The sequence below is a fragment of the Epargyreus clarus genome, unplaced genomic scaffold (assembly GCF_041222505.1).
Source record: "Epargyreus clarus isolate Ecla_fem2 unplaced genomic scaffold, WU_Ecla_fem_2.2 ptg000007l, whole genome shotgun sequence".
Taxonomy (NCBI): domain Eukaryota; kingdom Metazoa; phylum Arthropoda; class Insecta; order Lepidoptera; family Hesperiidae; genus Epargyreus; species Epargyreus clarus.
In genome coordinates, this window is record NW_027332215.1 from 6,671,580 (window position 1) to 6,699,303 (window position 27,724).

Genomic DNA, 27,724 nt, shown 5'->3' on the forward strand with positions numbered 1-27,724 from the left:
GACTGTAGCTTAAGCGTCCCTCACTCTGAGAACACTCTAGAGCCAAGCAGTGCGACAGTAATGGGTTCACGACGAGATCATTTTTACCTAGTACAAAAACATCGCATCAGGGCTTTCATGGATAATTATAGTAAATCTGCAGTTGTTACGTACCTCTGGTTCAGGTTCTGGTTTGGGTTCTGCTTTTTTGGAAGCGGCAGCTTGGCGAGCCAGCAAGCCTGAGGCCTTTGGCAGTTGAGAGCGCTCGCGTTTTGTGATAGCCAATAGCTGTTAAATTATAAGATTATAATTATAATCATTACAATATTAGATGTTTAGATTTTGGGAACAACGCTTACTGTACCAAATATTGGCGTACAAATGATAACAAATATCTTATATTATAACTCTAGCGCCAGCCCATGCTGATGGTAGAATTTATTTTAGCGACTTCTAAGCTACTCCTGATTTTGAGTGTGGCGACCGGAATTTTTCGGAATGAATAGCACTGGGGGGTTACTCTTCTAGGGCCATCTCTTAAAACAATATTATTTTAATCATACATTTTTAATTTGTACCACGACCTCGTTAAAGTAAGATTGTTTCTACAATATTACAATATGCAGTTTTGTATCATGTCGGTCGAAATTATTATTATTTTTTGCAGGAAAACTATTTTTTAAGCAAACATATTTTGCTTACTAAATAGATTTATAATACCAGTTGGTTTTATAAAATGGATAAGCGAAAAATTAATAATGGTTTAAGTTTGTTCAACTGCGTATGACGGAACACAATCAAGACCGTGGTGCGAAAGAGATGATACTAGTTTCGATGTCTCGTTTTCTCTTGGATAAGGAACAAACAAATTACTCATTATTTTACATCACTCGGCGGGAACAAAACAATACTAATTTAACGAGATCGTGGTACGAAACAAAATAATGTTGATGCAATATTGAAATAAATATATACAACCGAAGCTAATAAAAGCTGGATAAAAGATGAGAGGGACACCAGGATGGAACGAATTTCCTTTCGATTTTTTAGTGAAGGAATTGTATTAAAATTTCATTTCTTTTAAGTTATAAAAATATGTTTTTTTACTATTAACAAATATAATGTAATATAAACTTAATCAGTAGGCTCAATTTTAGTAATTGTTATTATTTTTTATTATTTATTATATACAAAAAACCTGTATACAACCAACATAAATAACTGGCTTGTTTTATGAGAGAGAGAGACAAACAGAGAAACACGCGCACGCCGCACAGCTTACAACTATTACAAAAATTGTCGTTAAAACTTTTGGTCTTAATTTTTTCCGTCTACCCCCTTTCGCAACGCGCGATAACGAACTTCGTCCCAATTTCCTGAACTATGATGGTTTTCAAAAGATGGTGGTAGGGCCCCTGATCCTTACCTTCGCAGGCGTCAAGGGACGCGGGCGACGCACATGAGTGTGCAGGCCGCTGTGCGCCGCGCAGCGTTCCTCGTTGAACGGAGTCACCTGTCAAACATAGCACTGTTAACAATCCTGTACCCTTAGGGGGGGTTACATCGAAAGTCCGTTTAAAGTTAGCGTTAAAGTTTAATAAACAGTAACTTTAACGGTAGCGGTGGAATGTAAAAATTCTGTGTTGCACCATTACACCGTGTTGCACCAATTATCTAAAAGTTACCTAAGGTGTTTTATATCTACTTATTCGCATTTGACCCAAAAGAAAAAAATATTTTTTACCTTTTCTTGGTCCGCGCTATTGGACCTGGGACCTGGAAGAGGATTGGGAACTGAGATGGTCAAGTAACCATCAGGTTCGTTCTGGAAACACAAATCAATTACTATAGTGGAGACCCAAATACATTTTCAAAGCGATATCTTAAAAGCAGCATGAGGAAGTATGCTCCAGGCCTCCGTCAATTGTGGCGAAAAAGGTTCTGAAGTTGCCAAAGCTTAAATCCTATCAAACAAAGATTTTGAAGCTCACATTAGTATGGTAATTCCGAATGGGGAAGTTCTGCGATGATGACATCCTTGGGTATTCATCCTTATTGCCCTGAAAATTTAGTATTAAACGTACACATTGTTCATTATCGAAATGTATGAGTGCTAGTGTACGTGTATTGGGGGTTCCACAGTGCCTATTGTGTTGGTTTATACTCGTAAGAGTACTTTGTGCTCCCAATATGTTTGGCTGTGTGTATGGAAAGCTTACTTACCGATCTGTATGCTCCAATCGGATATTCAGCCTCGGAATCTGAATCACCTTCCTCGATTGGCGCACAGAACCTGCACCGGGGCGTCCACTAGAAATAAACATCTATTATATATATAAAAGCGAAAAGATACTCACGTTCAAAACGTATTAATCAAGGTTTTGACTAAACTACTGAAGCTACAATCATGAAATTTGGAATAAAGCTTCATTTTATGATGTAGATGCGGACTAAGAACGGATTTTTTGATATTCCACCGTTAAGGGGGTTAAATGGGGTTTGAAAGTTAATATGTAAGTCCGTCAGTTTTAAAGCAAACTGGATGAAAATTGGTATTTAGCTTTCTGATTTAAAGTTATAAAAATATAATCTAAGGGTTTTTCCAAAATCAACCCTAAAGGTGGATAAATAGGGGTTGACAGCTTATTTTAGATTTTGCCATTTTGAAAGCCAGCACTATGAAAGTTAGCCATTGCTTTACTGATTAGATATAATAGAACTTTAGTTCTACCGTTTTTGGAAAATCAACCCCTATGTGGGTTAAATAAGGGTTGTAAGTTTGTATGAAAGCCCCCTAGTTTTGAAGTAAACTCTATGAAATTCGGTATTTGGGTTTTCGATTGAAAATAATTAAATACCTATTTCACCATTTTTGGAAAATCAACCCTTAAGTTGGTAAAATAAGGGTTGACAGCTTATTTTAAAATTTGCCAATTTAAAAGCCAGCACTATGAAAGTTAGCCATTGCTCTACTGATTAAATATAGTGGAACTTTAATTCTACTGTTTATGGAAAATCAACCCTTATATGGGTTAAATAAGGGTTGTAAGTTTGTATGGAAACCCCTCAGTTTTGATCTAATCTCTATGAAAATCTGTATTTAGCTTTTTAGTAGAAAATAATTAAATACCTATTTCATTGTTTTTGGAAAATCAACCCTTAAGTTGGTAAAATAGGGGTTGACGGCTTATTATAAAATTTGCCAATTTAAAAGCCAGCACTATAAGAGTTAGTCATTGCCTTACTGATTAGATATAGTGAAACTTTTATTCTAGCGTTTTTGTAAAATCAACCCTTATGTGGGTTAATTAAGGGTTGTAATTTTGTATGAAAGTCCTCAAGTTTTGATGTAAACTGTATGAAAATCGGTATTTGGGTTTTCGATAGAAAACCCAAATACCAGTTGGAATTTTATTTCTAACTCCGTTAATTCGGAAGCAAGGACTATAAAAATTTGCATGTGGCAAATAATAGAGCTTCTTTAACACAGTTTATGGAAAATCTACCCTTAAGAAGGTAAAATAGGGGTAGAAACTTCGCTTAGAAGTTCGCAGATTTTAGAGCAGAGTCTATGTAATTTAGTCTTCTGCTTTCTGATTGAAAATAATAGAACACCTATTTCACCGTTTTTGAAAAATTATCCCTTAAGGACGTGTAATAGGGGATGGAACTTTATTTTAAAAACCGTTAATTTGGCAGCAAGAACTGTAAAAAATGGTAATTGGCTTTCTGGTTGGGAATGTGAGAAGTTTTTTAACACCATTCATGGAAAATCTACCCTTAAGAGGGTATAATAGGGGTAGAAACTTCGTTTAGAAGTCCGCAGATTTAGAAGCAAAGTCTATGAAAATTGGTGTTTTACTTTCTGGTTGTAAATAATACATCACTTATTTTTCCATTTTTTGAAGATCAGCCCTTAAGGTCGTTAAATAGGGGTTGGAATTTTATTTTATAATCCGTTAATTTGGAAGCAACCACTATGAAAAATTATAATTGTTCTCAATGAAGCATCTAAGTCACTGTTTTTTTTTTAGATGAAGCCTTAAGACAGCTATAAAAGGGTGTATGCATTATGCCTTTCTGTTTACACATCTGTTTCAGCATTTTTAGCAACTCAACAATCAACCCCATTAGGGTACTATAAGTAAAGAAAGATTCTTTAAAAACCGTTATTGAAGTTCTTCCTTTGGCGTGTCTGGAAAAAGGATAGAGTGCAGAGAAGTTTAGTGTAGGGCAAAATTCCACGGGCCTTCGTAACATATATTTTTAACATGGGAATGTATTGCGCGTGCTAAAGTGCAGAACAGCGGTTTTTTAGAGATCCGTACCTAAAGAATAAAAACGGAACCCTATTACTAAGACTTCGCTGTCTGTCCGTCTGTCCGTGTGTCACAGGGCTCTTATCTCTGGAACCGTAATAGATAGACATTTGAAATTCTTACAGAGGATGCATAACGGTGGCCGCTATAACAACAAACACTAAAAATAAAAAAAAGTTGAAAACAAAAAGGGGTCCCCATTCAAGAAACTGCTATTCGATATTTTTCCAACCAACTTTTGAACCGTTAGAGGTTCAAAAAGGGGTCCCCATTCAAGAAACTGCTATTCGATATTTTTCCAACCAACTTTTGAACCGTTAGAGGTTTTGACAGTTAAAATTTTCACAATGTGTGTTAAAGTACACACATTGTGAAAATGGCTGCTGCAATATTATATACTAGAAATTAAAAAAAAATGAAAATGTTGGTTGTACGGAACCCTCCAGGGCGGGTTTGACTTGCACTTGGCCAATTATTAGTAACGCGCAGACCCGCGGGCCACAAGGGAAAGTTGCGGGCCACACACCACCCGTGGGTGTCTGGTTGCCGACCGCTGGTGTTGAATATTAGCTTTCAGAAATTTGCTGGTAAAGTATTTATTGATGCATATATACATAGGAATGTTTTTGAAATTCTACTTAGGAGGTAATAGATATGTGTACGGGAATCTTTAGGTTCGCGGTTAGAAACGTGAAATTTCAGATAACGTCTATTAAGACAAATACACGACAACGTGGACGGGTGCAAATTTCATATATGATAATGCGTAAGTTTATTCAAATTGGCCTACATTTTGGTATACTGATTAGGTACATCGCAACTACTTTGGACACAGTGCGTGGCAACATTTTGTCCTGCTGTGGGGTATGGTTGTGGTTATGCATGGATTTGTGATGGTGATGTGGTAGACACATAGACCTTGGATTAAAATTTTGGGCTAGAACAGGGCTACATATCCCCTGCCTGTCGTACAAGATTAAAGGGGAACTTCTGGAGTTGCGGGCGACAAGAATGGGAGCTCTAACCGCCCAGCCAGAGACCCTAGAAAGAACCACTGTATGTTAGGCCCCATATAACATGGACGGTTCCTATGGAATAGTGTAAATAATAATTATTGTATCCTACATCAAACTTATATTTTAAAGAAAGTTTCATTACAGTCCACTTATTAGAGTTTTAGTGTATGTTTCAGAAGAAAGCTTGACCAATTTAGGAACACAGTGACGAAAAAAAAACTTTTTTTAATTAAATATTAATGCTACTTTAACGTTAAAATTGTTAAAGGTACAAATTTACGATTACAGTTATTTGTATGTCATATCATATTTTTTACGCGGGCGAATCCGCGGGTTCTGCTAGTAAACATATAAAAGTAGAAATAGGTAGAAAGGTAGGATATACATATTCAGTAGGCAAACATTGAATAGATTAAATAACCAAAAATATTTTATAAAAATAGAAAAAATAGTTATCATCACTCATGAGTGAAGTACCTTGTTGTGTAATAAATTAGATACCGACCAAAACTAAAAGCTGCTCGTGGTCAAGATTGAAAATAGAAAACACTACTAATCTATTATGGATAACGGTATTCATGTTCGTGTGCGGTACTCCTGTATTCATAGTTCCCAATTTTTGCATACGCATGTATGAATACTGAACTACGGGTATAGGTGATCCTAAAGTACCTACCGTATCGGATTATATGACTAGTCTTTGTGCTCCTAATACCCCAGCGGCTGCGTGTATTACTAACCTTCTTGTAGGGACGGATCGGATAAGCAGCGGCTTCATCCTGGCGCCCTTCCTCGATTCTGGCACAAAAGCTGCAAGCAGCCGAGCACTAGAAATAAATAATCTTACTGTATTATTCTAGCATTATCACTGTGGTTATGTTTAGTAGTTCTGCTAAAGTAGTCATTAAGACAGCTTAGTGATAGAAACGAGGTCTCAAAATACTCGTAAGTGTGTATCAAAAATAAACGATTACTTTTTGTAACCGTGAAGGAATCCTCTAACGAAAGGTTTTAAAAAAAAAAAGTGTGTGTGTGTGTCAGCTACGACGCACGATTGGAGTTTACTCCTTACGAACGATAATTATGATATATATCGAATAGAAAAAAAGGGTAAATGAACGCATCTGCTAAACTGATAAGAGAAACAAACATATATCTGTAATTATTCGGATTATTTATATTACTTCAATAATGCGTATTACATAAAGTATGTTACAAAATAATATAAATAATAATAATAATAAAAACATTAAAACTTGATGGTTAGGTTGCTGTTTATGTACGTTGTATATAGATGTATACAATAGATGCTACTATATGCATTTATTATACAGCATGCATACCCTGTACTCGGCAGCAGTATACAAGTTGTGGCAGAACTTCGTAATACGCAGGCGCGCAACACACACGTACAAACATACGCACACATTCAACTCTCAGACTGGAGGTAGTGAACTATACAGTGAGACTACGAAGTATCGCGCAAAGAGGAGACCCCGAGAATGAGATACGCTGTGTAATGTATTCCATCTCATTCTTTTACACGTTCAATCCTACAGATATATATGTTTGTCTCTTTCTACGTTACGCCTCAACTTTTCGTGTTACACTTGATTTTACTCCTCATAAAATTTCCGTACCGGGCCTTATAACTCAAATCGTTTCTTAAGGAGTAAACTCCAAAAACCTTAAAAGTTTCTACCAAATAGCTCTTGGCCAGCACGGTAGACTATGGCCTAAACCCATCCCACACTGACCCGTGCCCAGCAATGGGATAGAAATGGGTTGACGTAGATTCAAGTCAAAAGGTGAAATTGCAACAGCTACTCAATAACATTTAAGTAGCCTCAATAAGTCGATAGGCCATAGAAAGTGACAACTAAGGAAAGCAGATGATACCAACTTATGTGTAAGTCCGTATACTATATCCTTTATATCTTAATTAAGAATCAATTATGATGTAATTTGAACCGCGGGCATTTTTACCACTCACCACAAAACATCCGCAATGTTCCACAGTAGCATTTCCGCTAGATCCACTGCAGTGGAGCTGTAATTAAATACAACCACTAATGTTTTCTATATCACGCACATATTTTTTAAACTTAACTAAATTATTGAGACCATAACTAAGCGAACATTAGTTACTTTATGTATTCAAGGCTTAAAAATAAAATATTGTGTATTATAAAAGATAATACTTTGTAAATTACAGTATATTAATAAAATCGCTGCTGTTTTAACAATTCTATCCGATTAAGAAGTGAAAATAAAATGTAAACGCCAAGTCATTGCAATGCATACATCAAGTCACCTCTAAATGAGAAATTCCTTTGATAAATTGACAATTCGCGTAAAATAGTCACCAAGGTACTGGATATTCAATCGGTAGTAGTAATAGCGATCTCGGTGTAGCAGATATACATGATGAATTTAGATTGCTGTGTGAATTTTCAGGAACATTTTAAACGCATTGAAACTCACATCATCAAATTCTGGCGGCGGAGGAGGCGCCGAGGGCACAGCAGGTGTTGGTTGGACCGTGGCTGGCTTAGATTGCTTGCCTACTCCTTTTCCACGGCCAGTTGGAGCGGGCTGTAATAAAAGTTATACATGTAGATATCGCACTGTGCGATACAGTGGGGTACCCACGCTACGTTCAAAGTATGATATTTTTCCACTACGACAGTACCATTCATATTTTTTGCCCGATTATAGAGATTATTGTTTTTCACCCAAACGACTTGACAAATTTTAACATATTAGATGCGAATGTGTGTGTGTGTGTGTTGCCGCGAGAGGAAGCTTGTAAAAATATCGTCACTCACATTATCAAATCGTGGCGGAGGCGTCAGTGGAATAAGTTCTGGTTCGGTAGTCTGTCCAGGGGCCTTAGTGTGTGTTAAGAACCACTGGACTTCTGTGGCGTTCTGTAATCAAAAGTAACAGTTAAGTGCACAGAAACAGGTCTGTGGGTAAGTGTTTTGATGTCGGCAGAGACTGGGGAGTGATACTATCATATGAAGTGGCTGAGTTGTGTCGGGCTACTTCTTTTGCTCTCTAATTAATGTCCTATTTATTTTTTATTTTTTCATTATTATATTGCTAACCTTTATTTTTCTAACATAATTCACTGATCATTTTTTTTGTTTATTTTGTGTAGGAGCAATATAGTATGTTATTATTACACCATACATTCATAATATCTACATAAAACTTTGTGGTTTAATGGCCAGGGTACCATAGAATTTCCATTTTTATTAGTAGCGTTCACGTTCCTGTATTTCTATTAAAACGGGTATATAAAAGAAAAGCTTACATTAACATGAAATGTTGCAGCTTAGTTATTAAACAAGCAATGTATCGGCGATCGTTCTAATTCTTAATTTAGACTGAGCAATGCCGGACTAACTCAAAATCAAGTTAAGCAATTCCTTACTGACCTGGGGGCACCAGAAACAGCAGAAAAAATTGCTAGTACACAATGTGAAACTTCGCGTGTTATATATGATTTATTCATAGATTAGAAAAGATACTTCGCCGCCTTGAAATTGAATGAAGCCACAAACGGCTTATTTGTAAGTTCTTTTTTTGAATTCTAGACAAATAAAAACATTATTAGTGAAAAATTACGAATAAATAACTAATACTGCGTAATTAATATAATAAGTAAATAATTATTTCAAATATTATAGGGACATTTTAGCACGGAGACGTGGCAAAACTTTTTTACGCAACTATTTCAATTGTCAAAACTGGTTACGTTTTCTTGTTAGGGGTAAGTAATCATTAGTGACTTATCGTTTGGATTTATTTAAAAAACCGTTACTTGTTTACTTATGGATAGAGGTCCCACAGACGTGAATTGCTAAGGGCGTCAAGTAGTCTTAATCTTAATATTCATGAATGGGACAAAATTATTAAAATCGTGTATTGTCATCGGTTTTTGATAAGTGTTCAAAATTTTAAATTAATTGAACGGTTCAAACTGTTTCAGTTACATACATATAGGTCAAGCTAAGTGTGGTAATAAAAGAGGGTAGTAGGAGACGCTGAAACCAAAGACATTGAGATAGAAAATATTATCGTACAGAAACTTACTTTTGAAGCCTTTGGTGGTGAAGGGGGCGGGGCGGCAGCGCGGGAGGCCGCGGGCTGCTCCGCCGGTTGCGCCGCCGGCTTCAGTTTGTTGAGTGCTGCTTTCTTTTTAGCGGCACGGCGACCACGTTTGGCATTCGTTTTCTGTAACAAAACATTATGCTATAAATCCAGATAACTGTTTTACCATACATTCTAGAAGGGAATAAGTACAACAAAAGAAGGTTCTTCCAATTAGGTCACTAAAAGAGGCTTCAAGAAAATTCGACATCAAGATTCTACATTCGAGTTGAAAAATCTTATTAAAACGATACTATCGTTAGGCAAATCTTGTAGAAAAAGATAATGCACTCAAATGAAATAAAACAATAGTAATAGTAGTGTATTGTGTGATGGTAATTCGACTTCTCACGCTGGGGTCCTGATCCAAATCCCAAGGAAGCACCTTTGATATTTCGAAATTATGTATGTAGGTATTTGAAAAACATTATTTTAACGTTGAAAACATCGTTAGGAAATCTACGCCACGGCCTAAAGCCTCACACAGAAGCGAGATCCCTGTCTCACTAGAAAGCAAAGGTTGATGATGATGATTCTTACCCTCTCCGGTTCTGACGAAGGCGGTGGTGGGGGAATGGGAAACGCAAGGCCAGGCTGGCTAAAATCCAGTATACCGTGGTTGCAGGATTCAAAACGCTGTAATCAAAAAACGACATGACGCATCTGTTGACATCTAGTAGCATACACGCGAAATATAGAACTAAACGTATTAATAATCGACTTCAAATGGGACTCATGTTTGCATTTAATAACAACTGTCATAATCAAGTATATATTTACTATAATATATGTTTTTCGCAACTTTGATTACCCTACATAACATAAGATAAATATTTTCAAACATTTCCTTTTTTATTTGATATTCGCATGCGCGGCATATAGTTAGGAACAAAGGAAATACTGCATGGCAATATAATAACAACAATACCGAAATAGTTGTACATGTATAGGTCCGCTATAGCATACAATTAGTAAAGACTTTAATATATGTATATGCCACATTAACTGATTCAATTATTAAACCGTTTTACGGACTTACAAAACATAATATCAACATAGGTTTTTATAAAAACGCAATTATCAACAAATATTGTAAAGATAAAATGATGATAAAGATTATAAATAAACCTAAATAAAAATGTATGTAAATAATAAAAATAAATCATAAGATTTTGTTTTAGTTATGCATATGATTATGATAGGTTTAGTGGTCAGTGGTTACGAGGTAATCTGGTTTAGATGGACAGTATTTTTATGACTGGCCAATGAATTGGCCTCAAATTTAAACAAATGTTTTAATTTTGAATTGTCAATTCCCATGGTCCATAATAATGTACTGAGCATCATCATATTATTTAGACCGAAGATCTTCCCAGAAATATTTTTTCCTGCAAACTTCATTATTTATTCGAAATATGATGAAAAAGTGTCTGATTTACAGCTTAAATAATAATTTGAGCTGGCAGTACTCAAGGAATTTTGAGCATTCCATTAGTTATGTACTCGGCAACAGCAAGGCTAAAGACTTCTTCAGGAAGAATCTCAAGTTAGCAATCCTATTATTTACTTTAAAACTGTAAGGCCTCAACTCACATGGATTGGACTGCCCGTACTTCTGCACCATTTTGATTTTTTAAGTCAACATCACGTCATATTGTCGCATACAGTCAATAATTTTTCAAACTTTCTTAAAATTCCAATCAACGAAAGTTGTAGCCAAGTGGAAACAAAACTTCAATAATAAAATCTCTTATTTAATTAGAGATTTTATTTCCAAATTCCAAATTGGCAAGTCCCTCAGGCTCATGTTTAAGCTGGCAGTAACCGCGCAACTATCAAGTTTGAAAATATGGAATCGAAAGGTATCAAAAATATTGTAACGTAAGCATTACATTATTTACTTAAAATCACTTGCTCCCATTTTTTCGCAGTACCTTTACAACATCAGGACCCATGAGCTGGAACCCAAGATATTGCAAGACAGTATCTGCTTAAACCGCTATTCAATCTGGCATTTCAAAAGTAATCAATGTGTCAATGTGTTCAAAATAGTTCACGTTTGGAAAGTTATACCATTTTACAAAAGTAGTCAGTTGATGTTCAAATATACCTGATAGATACCAAACATTAAAATAAATTGTTACTATCTAAATAATAAGACTTAAAGATAATGATATTACATCTAAGTATATTAGGTAGATGAGAAAACAGGTAAATAAAAATTAATGTCGCCTTTACAAATAAAAACCAGAAGAAATCAAACATAACTGTTAGCAATCATATTTTAAAATTTCACTTTCCAGAAACAAGCGATAATATTAATGATCAATAAGCAAAATTTGCAACAATCCTCGAACAAAGGTAAGATAAACTGACAAGATTTCCAAAAATTAAAATCCTGTTCAAAAACCGATTACTACATCGAGTTTTAAAAAAGTCAATTTTTGTAGTACAAAATACACCAAATCCATATTTTCCGTAGGTAGATAAAATAGATAATTTTGAAGAAAAGAAATGTTATCCTAGCCTTACATATATAAATACACACGCGCACCAACACCAATGTTGCAACGAGCCTAGAATAGAATTGCACTAAACTGCCATAAAAATACACCAATCATTGACTTTGTCGTGAATTGTTGCAGTTCCTAACTTTCAAACCAAGGTTCACTGAGTCAACCAGAAACCAACAATAACTTACATTACTTGGCTCATAGCCATTGAAGGCCGCAGCCAGGTCTAAATCCGGATAATCATCCGAATCGCTATCTTGTCCAAGATTGTCATCTGCACGCTGTTATTAAATATAAATATATTACATATATTATTACGTTATAATAATACTTCATGCTACAGTGGACATCACATTCCTGGTGACAATAGTTACATGTTTGATCCTTGGTGAGGGTATAAACTTGTTTTTCATTATTCATGGTGCTTACAGGACATGGATTCATAATGATTATGACTGTGACAAGTGATGATATGCTCTGGTTGCAATGTTACAATTGCGTTAATAAACTTAGGAGATGATATAGAAGCTTCTAGAAGAATTTAAAAAAATCTTGAAAATGATCTAAGTCAGTAGTATGAGTGAATCTTTAAGTGAAAGTACCGTTCAATTCTTGTTTGTCAATTTTGTGTCATCTGATTCCAAAATCGAAGACGAAGCATCAGGGAATACACATTACAAATTTAAGACAAACTGAATCTACAGTCTTGAAATGAAGCCGGAAAATACTACCACAACTCCATGACTACACTTGAAGACGAATTTCAAAACAAACGGTAACCTATGTTCGATTGAAGACCACAACTCGATAGTTGGATTTTTGTTAGTACTCTAAGTATATCATCAAAATAGTGCTGAGATTTTTTTTTCAAATAATAGATCCCTAAAACTCATAGCCTTAATGATCCCAAAATTCAGTAAAGAGCTATAATACTCTCAGATTATATTATTTTAATAATACATACAGGCTGCAGAATAACAATAAATGAATTGACGTCCAAAATTAACTGAGAAAATATCTTCAAACTCAATCCAGATTGACAGCTCATAAGGATTTATAGATTAAGCAGACAGTAAAACGTCTTATCGAAATTAAAGAAATATTATCACGGAAACCAAATACTAAGAAAGGAGAAGGGTATAAGTACTTCACCAAATTTATTGCCAAAGGCCCTCATCGATAAAGGAAGATATGGACTAGTGCTAGCTTCTGTCATATATTCAGGGTATCTTAAGGAGTGCCGGGGCCTGGGCACACTTGGATTCGGGGGCCATTGGAAATAATCTAACGAAAACATAAATCCGACCAGTGAATAATAGATTTAAATTTAGAAATGTTCATATTGATAGTGCGTCGTGTAAGTGAATATCAGTATATTTACTTACTCTGGTATTCACTTATTCAAAATTCAGTTATTTTCGGAGGCCCTCTTATATCGGGGACTTTGGGCACGGGCCCCCTGTAGCCTTAGGGTAAAGACGGAATAGCATATATTTTTAAACCGCCCAGATTTCCATTAAGTCTTAACGAATGTTATCCAGAAATAACAACTGAGATCAATAATTTAATGCATCGTCCGAAATATGAAAGCGCGCATGAATTTAAGGCGATAACATTCGGCTACACATATCTACCTACACATATCAAATATTACTGACTTACAAATTGCTTGTGACTGCCTAGAATAATATAGGTCAAGTTCCCTGAATGTGACAGGATGTGCTTAAAATCCGGAAATAACATAAAATCTATCGGGACCAATATATCGTCTGCTTATTTCACCTAATTACAGAAACAGCTGAACCAATATTACAACTAAGACGTCGGGTCCGTGGGCGGCTTATCCTTGTTTGGGGTGACCAGAGGGCTGGCAGTTTTTTGCCCCAAAAATTAGCCTCGCTATACAGCGAGGTGACGCTGCCAATGTTCTAGGCACTATGCCACAAGTGGGGATTTTGGACTTTCAATTTACTTAGTATGATAATTTTATTATTATTGTAGTCAGTGATGTCAAATTAAGAACATTAAATATATTTAACATATATTGACGGTACTTTCATACAAATGTGCAATTATGGAATGACAAAAAATATATAAACCCTCTACTCATCTATACACATAAAATGATGAAAGCAGCTTGTCGGACTAAGCACAGTAAAGGGTTCCGTAGTCGGATAAAAATAGAATTAATGTGCAACAAAAACATATTTATATTTCTAAGTATTTCTGAAGAGAATTGAAAATTAATTTACTTTCGCAATCTCTAAGGCCATAATGTAGTATAATGGAAAATATACATAGTTACTCAAGTACACATTACAATATGTACCTGTATATAATTCTAATTTACAATTATGTTATTTTTTTGGGTTATGGGTTGTAAAATTGAGTTGATAGTTTCCATTATCTACTTCTTTTTTTAACAATTTCACATATCATATAATAATTATAAGCTCGTATTTATTTTTTATTTGTCAGGAGACACTCCAATTAATTAATTAAGTACGTTCGAATTTAATTATTTACATCCTAGTACATTTGATTCGTGCCATCATTTTTTACTATTTAAATTTCACAGCAATTAATACAAGATATCAACTTAATTCAATCTATATATGTCAATTTATCTCTATCTATATATGTAAGTAAAAATTTGTGACATGCTGTCAAATTGTTCGACCTGACGCACGCGATTCCAGCTTTTGCTGCTTGGGTACGGTACCCTAAAATGCAGTTCATAAGATGTCACAGCAGACAAAGAAACCACATGAGGTAAACTATGTATGTATCTTGTTCTAGTACATAAGATGTTACCTTCGTAACTAACCACTTGATTTAAATAATACGAGTAAGTTACCTATTTAATGAAAGTATTAAATGTCAATTGTACGTACATACAGTAATATAATAAATAGTTAAACTATAGGCACAAATAATTTACATTATAAGAATATTAGTACGTGTATACATTTTTTTTTATATTAATAAAATATAAGTATGAAAAAAGTGTACCTACATGATGTATGATTTGATGATTTGATTTTGCTTGAGAAGTGTTGTACTTACCTCAAAACGGCATGGACGCCAGGCCGCGGATACATTGTGACGAATTGGGCGTCCGGGCACATCATCATCCGCATTCTGTACATATAATACATATACATTACATACCAAAGTTATTTTAGTACAACATAACAAACTGGTTTCGTCTGTTGGTAAGTAAAAGTGTTGTATTCCGGTATAGCCCCCAGTAGCGGCGCATCTGTGGCCGATCTCTAGATGAAATCTAATATTTTCTGGGGTTCATTACAGACGTTAATGGGCGGCAGTAGCCACTTACCACCAGGTGGATTGCATGTTCGCTTGCTACACCTATATCAACACTAATCTGTATTTAATCACAGACATGAAGTCCTAATTCAACCAAAATACAGCAGTGCACTTATAACTTATAACATTTAAATTCTGAAAAGTGTAACTTATTTAGTTTGCAGTTTGCAGATGCAATCTTTGCCAAAGTAAGATCGGGAGATCACGATGGATCCTATGACAAAGCAAATGTGAATACCTGTGCGGAATGCAGGTACAATTGATTCCTTCGGGCGTCCTTAAAGTAGGTGGGGGAAATAGCGTGCGCCGATACCTCCGGGATCAGGGCAGCATTCTGCTGCTCGTTGTGGCAGTGGCCATCACACTGCAATTATATTATAACATTAAAACGTTGAAGACACCCATATTCATAAAAAAAATCATTCTTAAAAATATGTATCTGATATTATGTGATATGTCGCAACAGACCATAATGCGCCTATCTTTATATATATATATTTCTTATGTGCGTGTGTATGTCACTGAACTCCTCCTAAACGACTGGACTGATTTTGATGAAATTTGTTGTGTGTGTTCAAGGGGATTTGAAAATGGTTTAGATTCACAATTTAGTCCGTGGGAAAAGGTTTTTTTAATTAATTTTTAATTCGTAAGTAGTTGTTGATTTTGGAATGTTTCACATTGGATTCGACAGACTTCGCTACCATCGCAGTTTCAAATATTAAATTATAATCTATTTTAATGATAGTTTTTCCCAACAGTTGGCGCTGCGATCGAATTGAAAAAAAAATTGTTATCATTGAGTTATTTTCGAACACGTGCTGAATCAATAGCCATATATATAAAAGAAAGTCGTGTTAGTTACATTATTTATAACTCAAGAACGGCTGAACCAATTTGACTGAAAATTGGTGGAGAGGTAGTTTAATTAGGTTAAATAGGGGTTGGAATTTTATTTTAAAATCCGTTAATTTGGAAGCAAAGACTGTAAAAATTTGCATTTGGCTTTAGAAGGCACTTCGTTTAGAAGTCGGCAGATTTTGAAGCAAAGTCTATGAAAATTGAAATTTAGCTTTTTGATTGAAAATAATAGAACACATATTTCACCGTTTTCAGAAAATCAATCCTTAGGGTCGTTTAATCGGGTATGGAACTTTAATTTAAAATCCGTTAATTTGGAGCACTATGAAAATTATCATAAGATATAATGAAACATCTGAGTCACTGTTTGTATTTTTTTATCAACCCTTAAGACTGTTATAAACGGCCTTTCTATTTACACACGTGTTTCAGCATCTTTAGCTATTCAACAATCAACCCCAATAGAGTATTATAAGTAAAGAAAGTTTCTTAAAAAAAACCGTTATTGAAGTTAAAGGTACTTCTTTTCGCGTGTTTGTAAAAATAACAGAGTGCAGAGAGGTAGAGTGAATTTTATTTAATTGTATTTTATATTTTCCTGTTCTCCTGTGGCCATTTCCTAACATTTACCAGTAGTTTATGGACATAATACATAAATTACACGAGTGAAACCACGGGGCACAGATAGTCACTCATAATTAGGTGGTACGAAGTTCACCGGGTCATCTAGTACTTATATATTTTTACCGCAGTAACTAATAAAAATCACATTTCTCACCTTAAACTGTCTGAAAGCATTTCTAGGTTCGGCGGTCCTGATGGTAAAGCGTTCGAAACAGTTGCAGTATATAATCTCTGTCTGTAAATAAATTACAATTAATGTTTACCTTTATCTTATCCCTTATAGATCCTTTATAATATATCTTATCTTATATATCCTTTACAACTACCCAAACATTAACCCAAGAACTGTGAATGATACTCGATAAAGTAAGTAATAATTTAAGAAACCGAAATATTTTAAAAACCTGTATTCTTCAAAGTTTTTAATAAGGGATATTAGGTATATTTGTTCCTTTTAATCATATGTTACTTTCTCAGATTTCTTTTTCTATTTAAATTGTTTTTTGCTTAACCATTTGATAAGTTTTTCTGCTAAGTAGCAATATTATAGGTGAATAAATTAATGATTTTAAACCTACTTTGCCATCGTTTGTCGCCGGTCCCGCGGTCGCTTCTTCCTGTGCCTGATGCCTCTGATTTTGATTTTCCTGTTCCTGTCTTACTTGAGCCTCAGAGGTAGCCTGAGTTTTCTGTTGTAAGAAAAACATGAATCAAAAACCATTTACAACCAACCAAAAATACAACAAAATACGTATTTTGAAAACAAGCAAAGGTAAAAAGTGATGAAGGTAGGAGCCCTTATAGTTAGACTCCGGTGGCGCCACCACCACAAGGTTTTTAAGGTTGTGATAAGGGACACATGCTATTCCGAGGCGTGGTTACCAACGATCGAAATTTCATAATTGCTAGTATACAGTAATTGTATAATTGTCAATTGTAGACCTTTGGTAGGTAAACCATTACATATTACATATGAAGAACAAACAATAAGCTCAATTATTCAATAATTACCTTATGTACAGCATTAGATTTTCCTTTAGAACGCTTCTTGCCGCCTCGCTTCTTATTCTTGCGACGTTTTGAGCCAGACGGCTGATCACCGTTATCCATCTCCTTCATAAAATCAGAAAAAAGTTATTAGAATACATTAAAACATATAAATATGCACGTTATGTCACAAGTTTTTTAAAATATCTGATATTGTTTAACAATAAAATAGCATGCAAATATAATTATATATTTTTGTTCAGTTTTGTATATTTTAACACACAGGCTATGTTTTAAGAATATCGTAGATTTTAATGTCACAATCACAAATACATTAAGGGTGGGCTGCACCATGCAACTTTAAAGGTTTTCATAACCCTAAGTAATCGTCATATCTACAATTAAAAAAATAATTAATTGCACTATTTTAGTTACTATTGAAAAATAGTCATAACTAACGCTTAACATTTACCGCTTGATTTCAGTCGGTTAAAGGCGTTTAGTGACAAATAATTTGCTGCAACACAGAATAATTACATCCAATTGTTATAGTTAACTTTAACAAAATTTAAACAAGCTTACGGTGCAACCCACCCTTAACTTTTGAAATTTGCGACATACATTTTCATGCGCGCCACATATAACTGAAACAGACTCCTTGACCATAGCCATACCCACATACAGGTCTATATGGACAATCGCAGATTGTGTTGGCATGAATACATCATATTGAAACTTCTTCAATTTTTAGCACACATTGCCAATGTCATTTGTTCGATCTATGTTTTATATAATGTCATATATTTAAAAAAAATGTTATTTAATTTTTTGGTTTTATAAATACTTCACTTTTAATTATAATTTGTGTTATGTTTTTTAAAATGATTCTCATTTTTAAATTTATTGTTAGTTGGACCTGGGATAGTAATAATGATGTTGTCATTTTTATTAAGATGCTGAATTTTAATAATAAATTGTAAACTATACTGTTTCAACTCCTGTGGCACTTATTCGTTTTATTTCGGCGTTTCGTATGTTTTGCAAGTAATGGAAGTACTACAACCTAATCTGGTGGCTTTTACATCAATAACTACGATTTAGTAATGCAAATTCCAAGTCTTAAATTCTGATAATGCAGTAATTCATAAACAATATTTTAAAAATTGTTGCTTTTAAATTAAGTATTCTTTTAGATTTTGTGCAGTCACCATTTCATAAATGTAGAATATGTTTATGAAATTGTGACAGCACAATATTCTTACTCTTTAGTATAATCCAATAGTGAGGCAGGATTTTCCTTCTTTTAATTTATTATTCTATTTACTTATTACATAATAATCAATAGCATTTCCAATTTTTTTCGTAACACCTTAGCTTTTTTGTCATCTATTCTTAATTTTACTTTTCTTAGCTTTTGTTATTTATTGTATTGAAATATTCTGCATTGAGGCAATTTGTTTCCTCAATTATATTCTATTCTGAAAGTTTCATGAGAATATATTTAAGTCAATTATTTTATAAAAACTATATCTTTACTCTTGAGTCAAACCTAGTTTTAGCTTTAAGATATTTTTCCTTGCATATGAAAACTTATTGGATATGTGAGATATAAAATAAACTCTTAAATTTATCTGACAAAACTGTAGTGGTTATTTCGCCAAAAGCCCTAAGCATGGCACTGTTGTAAAATCGCATGGCAGCTATGCACGCACCAGCTAGATAGAATTCAATGCACATTCTAAGAAAAAAACATGTTCACACGGGAGGGAGTGAAGGAAACAGAGAAACATTCTCATTTAGAAAAGTGTGTTTAGTATTTCAGAGCATAGCACAGCTTATATATATTATAACTTAGAAAAGTAGTTATAATGTTGCTTACATTTTGTAAAAATCAACGCGCGCCCCACAAAGTCGCTAGGCTAATTTTTGCAGCCGCCTATGAGAAATTCATGTATACTATACCCATAGTCCTGCCTTTCTGGATTCAGGATATGACCACCAGCTTATTATTTCTCACTGAAACATTTTTACTTCCCCTAATTAAACCAATATCTAATATTTATGAACACCTTAAGTGAGTAGTCTAGTCAGCAAGTTCTAATACGTGAAAAAAGAGATAAAGCTTCTTAAAATATGAGAGTAGTTCATTCGACTCAGAATGAGGTATAGAAAAATGTATGTCAAGGATTATATTGCACATAAAATGCATTTTAAAACAAAATAAGATGGCAAAATGACTAGATTTTCGTTAATAAATCTAGAACTAAAGTTAAGTGATGTAAAGTTCTTTTAAGAAGATAAATTTAGATTTTTTTTATTCTTGGAACTCTACTACGATTATTTATTACTTAAATTTAACTCCAAAAATACGTTTCGGCGCGGCCGTTACGCCGAAAACAATATACTAAATATAAATAATTCATATGTAATTATATTAAATATAAATTAAAAACTTTGAAAAAGATATCCTATCATATAAACACTTGAAAGAATTAAATCTCATTAGAAGTTTTTAATGTTGAATTTTCAAAATGTAATACGATTGTTACCTAAATTGTTTTTCCAAATATCTGATTGCTTATGTGGCGATACTAAACTTTTACTAACTGATTTACTATTACTATTTAATAAATGTTTGTTATTTTGTTTATAACAATAGTTTTAAGTCAACAACATGAAGTAACTATAATAATGACCTTATTTTTTCTCCAGTAAATGTATTATAATTGGCATTTTTACAAAGTGCAGTTGTTCAGTGCTTTAGTCAAAAACGTCAGTTATATTAAATTACTTAGAGAAAAAAACATAACGTATATTCAACATCTTAGTTGAATGCAGTTTACTGGTTTAAAATTCAGCTGCAATAATCTACACATCCTTACGAAGTAAGAGGGCAAATTAAAAACTTTTAAAATACTCTTTTGACACGATTAGATAGAAATTAATAAATAAAAATATTACAATTGCCATATTTGTAAATTGCAAATATCGGTTGTTTTATTAGATTTTTAAAAAATATTCCCTGTCATCTCCTTTTGTTAAGTTCATGTATAAATAAGGTGAACCATTGCTTATTTTTTCCGTAAAAATCTACATATAGTTGGTTTACCATATGCAAATGTAAATTAGTTAAAATATATTAAGAAATCAAGAAAAAATAGGACTATTTAGAGATTGAAAGCTTTCTTATATTTTCGCCCCAACTTTGGCTATTCGCAGTGAAAAAATATATTGAACTATAACTGCACATTGCAATAAAACCTTGTCTAGTAAATAGAGATTTTGGAAAGGTATATATGGGCGCAAATCAGTATCTTATGTTTATATTATAACATTTAATGTTTAAAATAATTATTTATGGGTGTAAATCTGTATCTTACGTTTATATTATAATATTTAATGTTTAAAATAATTATTCGTAATTACAATACTGTTATTGATCTAACCTCAATGTCTCTTAGACATTGCACTGATTCTTTCGACTGATTTTAAAACATTGATTTTGTAATTTATTTTTAATAATTCATATTGTTGCAAACCTTCAAAGTAAAAATCAATTAGATTATTATGACTCCAATTTTATTGTTTTATAAACAAAACTTAGCTTAATTTGCATCCTACTAGTAGCACCCTCTTTTGGCGATTTATGAAAACTTGTAAGGAATGTTTGCGTGTTGTAACGCGCTTGTTTATTAAAACAAATATAATTTGTGTAAGATAAATTATTTGGAGTAACATAAAATTCATTATTAATTATTAATGTTTAGATTAAAATATGGACGATTTCCGGTAGTACTTCAAAACACTTTGTTAGTCATACCAAATAAATTATGTAAATTATAATAATATTAAAATACTTATTCTCGTATTTTTAAAACAATATTTTCAATATAATGTTATTTTATTAACAGTTAAATTTATTGTGAATCACGTCACTTGTTATAACAAAACAAGTGATGTGAGGTAGTTCTTATGCTGTTTGTCACTCGAGTAGTATTTAAGTCCACGCGCTGGTAGAGCGTGGTACATTCGCATTTAATCAGTCGTGTAAGCCGTTACTCTGCTCGAATTGTAAATAAAAGTGAATAAAAGTGATTCTCATATTAAAGTCGTTTCGTTCAGTTTATTAATAAAGTGCGGTATTGGGATATCGTCGACATATACGTACTATTTAGAATTGAAGAAAAAAGTTATGCCATTTTTTGCAAGTAACGAACTGAGACATAGTAAGAAGTGATGATCAGGTTTCTATTTAAATTACGCTTGTTACCGACCTTAAACGTGCAATACAGTACAATATCACGTTATTACCTCAAAGTCACCTACAAAGTTTAATTTCGATGTCGAATTTCGATTTCGACGAAACTTAGAAGTAGGTTAAATTTGACTTCCAAAACTAGCAAAAAGCGCAGCTTTATAAGGGCTCGCGTATCGTGCATGGTATATTCAGTTTAAGATCCTATATCAGCAAAGATGTGGTCACTTATTAATTAACAATAAATTATTAAATCTACCTTTCGTCAGAAGACCTATGAAGAGCAAAGCTACCTTTGATCCAGAACCAGAACCAGTTTAAATGCTTGTGGTTGATAACTTACGTTAGATTCATTTTTTTTGGAATTGTAATTTTTTTTTTTGCGAATTATCCTAGGCATATTTTTACTCTTAAATTTAATCTCCGCTATACTTATAAAATAATTGCATCTGATTTGTAAAAAAATATTTTTTAACTATATATAGGTATAAGCTATTGTGGATGTCTGATAATCTACACGTACAACAGTACATTTTAAGAAAATCTGGAGTCTGTTACCAATCACCAAGATAGTAAATAACTTTTATTATTCTCTTCTTGTCGATTTTGGTCATTTATCAGTAAACGTTGAATTCACCATAACTACTTCTTTAATTTACTAAATTACGTACTCCCGGAAAACGCAATGTGTTAGTCGCTAAATTATAAATTTGTCGCTGGCCTTTTCGCCACAAAGTATTTTTGACGATGGAAATGAAATTTGCGGATATATTCTAAACAAAAACTTAGATTAATCGGACATGTGGAGTTTTTGAAACTACACCGCGTCAAAACCTTTATAATATCCAACGAATATTATAAAGGCGAAAGTTTGTGAGTATGTATGGATGTTTGTGCCTTATATTAATCGGATTAGAATGATTACAGCCTATAAGTACATCAGATTAATCTGGAGAATACAATTCATAAAGATATGTGTTTTGGCTATGCTATACTTAGCTGTCAGAACTATCTTGATGTACGATACGATGATACGTAAATTCTATATGGAAGCCACATAGCCAAAATAATCATGCATAAATAACTATTAATTAAGATACATTTTCGCTACGCATATTGTAAGTAGATTAACTTTTTTTGTCATTAAATAAATCGGACGGATAGTTTAAATTAAGGTGGTAGAACCCTGTATGGTTCGACTCCGGCACCACCGTCACACCTATTTCTGCTTCATAACAGCAGCATTAAGCGCGGCTGTGTTCTGGTTTGAAGGCTGTGTGTAGGAAAGGAAGGATAGGAATATGTAATCCTATCTGGGTTTGATTGCAGATGTCCATGGGTGGCAATAGCCACTTACCATCAGGTGGACTGCACGTTTGTCTGAAAAAAAAAAGAAACTTATCCGAGACGTTCCAGCTTAGTCCTCCGGGAAGCGGCGCATCTGTGGCCGACCTCAGCTGATTACAGATGTGTTATAAAAAGTTTATTTGACTTTACAAAATTACAAATGTGTCATACATTTATTCGCCCAAATATACATATGATTCCGGTGACCGGTATTGTTTTGGTTCTGACGACTTTTTTATCAACTGTGTTTGGGGCCCTCAAGGATAATGGCCTGGAGTGGACCGCCTCTTCCCCCCCTCTTTAATGATTCCACCACTAGTTTTTATCCCTCTCTTCACACACCTACAGGATAACTCTAGAATTCATCAAATCCATAGTATTATGTGTATTAAAGTAATATTAAGGCTGAAAACATACACAGACAGTTTGTGACCATTAATCGCTATACGATACATCAAGGCTTTTTATTATGCCGCTGTCATTTAACCGACCGTGTGTACATAGCTTAAATGTCGCAGAATTTTCACGCATACAAATTTAATGAATAAATCCGTATGGGATCCATAAAGCTTTTCTCTACCCACCGATTAAAACGTGGCATCATCATATCTTTAATGACACCACATTAAAAAGTGGGAGTATTCTAGCCTATGTATTAATAGGTACGTATTTTAATTAAAAAAATGAAAACATAATAAACATCTAATAAAACAAAAGTATAGTTACACATCTTACAAGAAACTCCGTTGGAAAAACGGACAGCATGACGATAAATATAACCAGTGGCGGACTAAGGTCGTCACGACGTTATCGGACGAATCGTGTCCGATAAACAAGATGGCGCCATCCCAAGATGGCGGACCAATTATTATTTTACGTTTTAGATTTTTATGTATCTCCGTAATATGTATGAAATTAAAGGTTTTTAGAAAAATGCTTGCTTTTCGAAACCGCTTTTTCATATAAATAAGAGTATCAAATGTTTGATCTACAAGGTTGCTCTGGTACGTTACCACCTGTTACATTTTAGTGCAGGTTTAATGATATGCTTTAACTTCATGCTGACCTTTATATTAAATAGATATTTGTTTGCCTTGTTACTTCGTTAGTATTTGCAGATCAAATACTGCAGCTTAATTTGTAACCAGTAAACTGCATTGAACTTGGTGTTGAATATACGTTTTGTTTGTTCAATTTTTTGCATAATCACGTTGTTGAGATTCCTACATAACACGCACGGGAGGAGACGCGCGGGCGGAATAGGCGGGCAACGTCATCGGCGCGGGCGGTGCGGTGGCGGTACGAGCCGAACACACGCTTGCGACCTCCGTCGACCACGTCCAATTTAAATTAAAAATATTGTTTTGACCGGGATAACCCTGTAATTAAGCGGCCTTATTAAACCAGTCTTATAGTTATACAGTCCACACTTTTATTTGAGTCCCACGACCCTAACAGACGTCATTTAAATTCAGACTGGTGCCGTTTCAAAACGGCGGACGCATTTTTTATGCACCCCCGTGGCATGAGTATTAGTTTTTTTGTAATAATATAAAAACTTTGTTTTTAAAAAGTTATTTTTAATATCTTTATTTTTAGTAATCAATTCTTTGATATCATTCTAAGTCCAATGATGAACAAAATGGCGGACGTGCTAAGATGGCGGATGCTCCAAATATGGCGGGCCAATTATTTTTATTTACGTATCTTCATGATAGGGTATAAAATAAAAAGGTTTTCTACGAATAATACAAAAAAGCTCTTTTATAGGTAGGTACATGTTTTATTTTTAAAAACAGTTAAACATTTATACACATATTCTTATTAAACCTGTACAATTCTATTATTAATAATATATAAGTACACATTTTTAAATGGGAATTTATATAATTACTTAACTTATATAAGCAAGGCAATTTGTATCAAGCAAGCAGCCTTTCAATATGTGAAGCGCCCACACACAAGTACTTACCGTTATTGATTTATCTTATTATTGGAATGCTCACACCCGTACCAGTCTTCTTCAAATAACAATAATTTAAATCAATATATACTTAGTAAAAGCTCTTCGATAGGCCAACTGTAGCTACGCACCGGAGCTCTGTAGGCGTTCGGTCAATCTGGATCGATAAGTTTCCAAGAAATCCTTTGTTGTCCTCAATGGGTGGACTAGACTCTTCTCTTGTCTTCAGCCACTTACAAGTATCCACAACGCTATTTATTTATTTAAATTTTATAGTCTGAATACTTCAAATAATGATATTCTAAAGTCACTTCACCACTAATTAGGTATTCACGCGATGTTACCAAAAGTGTACTATGATCGATCGATATCACAATGACTTTTAGTATTTTAATAAAACATCACAATTGATACACCGTTCTACATTAACACTAATGCAACATTGACACTCATCTTTATTCGCTTTCAAGAGTCCTAAACTGAATTTCAATTAGCACTTATATCAAATACGCACATCGGAGCACTAAGATGGCCAATCGATAATGGTTGCCCAAAATGGCTCTGGGGTTGTACTATGATTAATGAAGTATAACATGACTTACCTCAAAATTCGAAGCGCAGCAAAGTCACGAGACGAAAGATGTGCTCCTCAGAGGTCGCTACACGTCTTCACGATGCTCTTCCTTACTTGTTGCTGAAAAATGGAATTTTCAGTTTAAGATAGGGGAACGTGTCGAAGGTACGCGGCGCGGAATCGCTCTGATGGCTGCAGAGGCATCGCGCTGCGCTTGTGCAGCTTATGCACATGCGCGCCTCAGCGCCTCATACCTAGGTCTCCCGGGCCCTAGCTAAAGGTCAAAGTATATTTATGTAGGTCATCCGGCACTAGAATATTCTTAATGCCTATTATGATCAATACCTAATATAATAATTATAATTTGAATTTTTAAGAAGTGTAATAATGATTCTATGATTATTTTAAGGCGCTGGAACATAACAAAAATGATATTTTAATATACCGAAAATATTTTTTGCACACTTTAAATTTGATAAACTTTGATAAAGTTTTTTTTTTAATTTTTATATATTAGATACCCGCAACATAACATAACAAAAATTATATTTTAATATAACGAAAATAGTTATTGCACACTTTAAATAATTTTACATCTTGTTGATAAAGATTTTTTTTTATATATCAGATAACACTTAATTTATTCATATTAAAATATATATTCTAATATATTTTAATGTTAATATAGGGGATAGCGAAGCGAGGGATAATATGAATATTATGTTATAAATAAAAGATATACTTTAATAAAAGGCTTATTTATTTATATTATTTCCAATAGTACCATTTTATTTTATGCATTAATCTTAGTAAACTTCACCTCCAATGAAATCTACATATTCCTGTTCGCTAAAATATGTTGGTAAAAATATAATCAAAATTAATTCGCGGTTTACGAACTGTTTATGAAGACGCGCATAACATTTTATTAGGATTTTATAATTTAATTTGAAAATAGTTTATCGACATACATTTTGATTTTTATTTTTATGGCACGTATTAACAATACGAAGATCTAAAAGTGCATCAGCGAAAAAAAATTGCAAAAATATCAGTTCATATAGAAACTGGCACAAGAAAATAAAATAATGAAGTAAGTACTTAATACATATAAAATACAATAAATATCAGATCGCATATAAATAAATATTTTAAATAAACACCATTATCCAAGCAAACAATATGAAAACACGATAAAATATGTATTTTACATTTCTTTATCTGTTCTGTATCTATCTCGACGAAAGAACCGACTTTGAAAAGACAAACAATAAAAACACTTCAAGAGAACGCCACGAAAATCCAATAAATCACGCGAGCAAAGCCGCGTACAGCGCCTCGTATCAACTAAAATGTCCGACAGCCGACGAAGTGGCTCACTAATTTGCGATACACTAGACAAATAAATAATGTAAAAAGGGCATAATGTTGAACATAAAACGAATAAGAAAGCATATTAAGTATGAATAAAGATGTTATCTCACCTAAAAGATCCCGTCAGCAATCAAGCAGAAACCACCGGATTCAAAAATCTGTCGACCAGCCTCCAGCCGAGTCCCGCATCGACAGAGAGATGTGAGCTCCAACCACCCTGTCTAGCCCTCCCCGTGCCACCCACTGCCTTTTATAGCTGCCTAATAATGTTTTCCAACCTGAGTTATTTTCGATCACTTGTATATAATTTACATAACTGATTTATGTTTCAAATGCCTCCGAAAAACGTGATTTGATTGCGGCCGCAACAACATACCTACTAGTTTGAAAGAAATTAACAAAAATATGTTTAAAGTACAAATAA

General features: G+C 33.8%; 1 protein-coding gene across 2 annotated transcripts; it reads right to left on the minus strand.

The window, feature by feature from the left end:
* Positions 1–210: 210 nt before the first annotated feature.
* On the minus strand, positions 211–27,511 carry LOC140743322 (uncharacterized). Of its 2 annotated transcripts, XM_073074491.1 has the most exons (16): positions 27,411–27,511; positions 25,955–26,046; positions 17,812–17,913; positions 17,379–17,489; positions 16,955–17,035; positions 15,554–15,679; positions 15,052–15,126; positions 12,174–12,266; positions 10,013–10,108; positions 9,416–9,556; positions 8,143–8,244; positions 7,799–7,909; positions 7,308–7,364; positions 6,055–6,141; positions 1,406–2,289; positions 211–267 (listed from the first exon to the last, which is right to left on the minus strand). In XM_073074491.1, exons 3-15 carry the CDS (start codon positions 17,908–17,910, stop codon positions 2,125–2,127), a joined length of 1,344 nt encoding a protein of 447 aa, XP_072930592.1. In that variant the 5' UTR covers positions 17,911–17,913; positions 25,955–26,046; positions 27,411–27,511; the 3' UTR covers positions 211–267; positions 1,406–2,124. The 2 variants fall into 2 exon arrangements, with proteins under 2 accessions (XP_072930592.1, XP_072930593.1); XM_073074492.1 differs by lacking the exons at positions 12,174–12,266; positions 27,411–27,511 and having other exon boundaries at positions 25,955–26,092.
* Between the last annotated feature and the right edge of the window lie 213 nt (positions 27,512–27,724).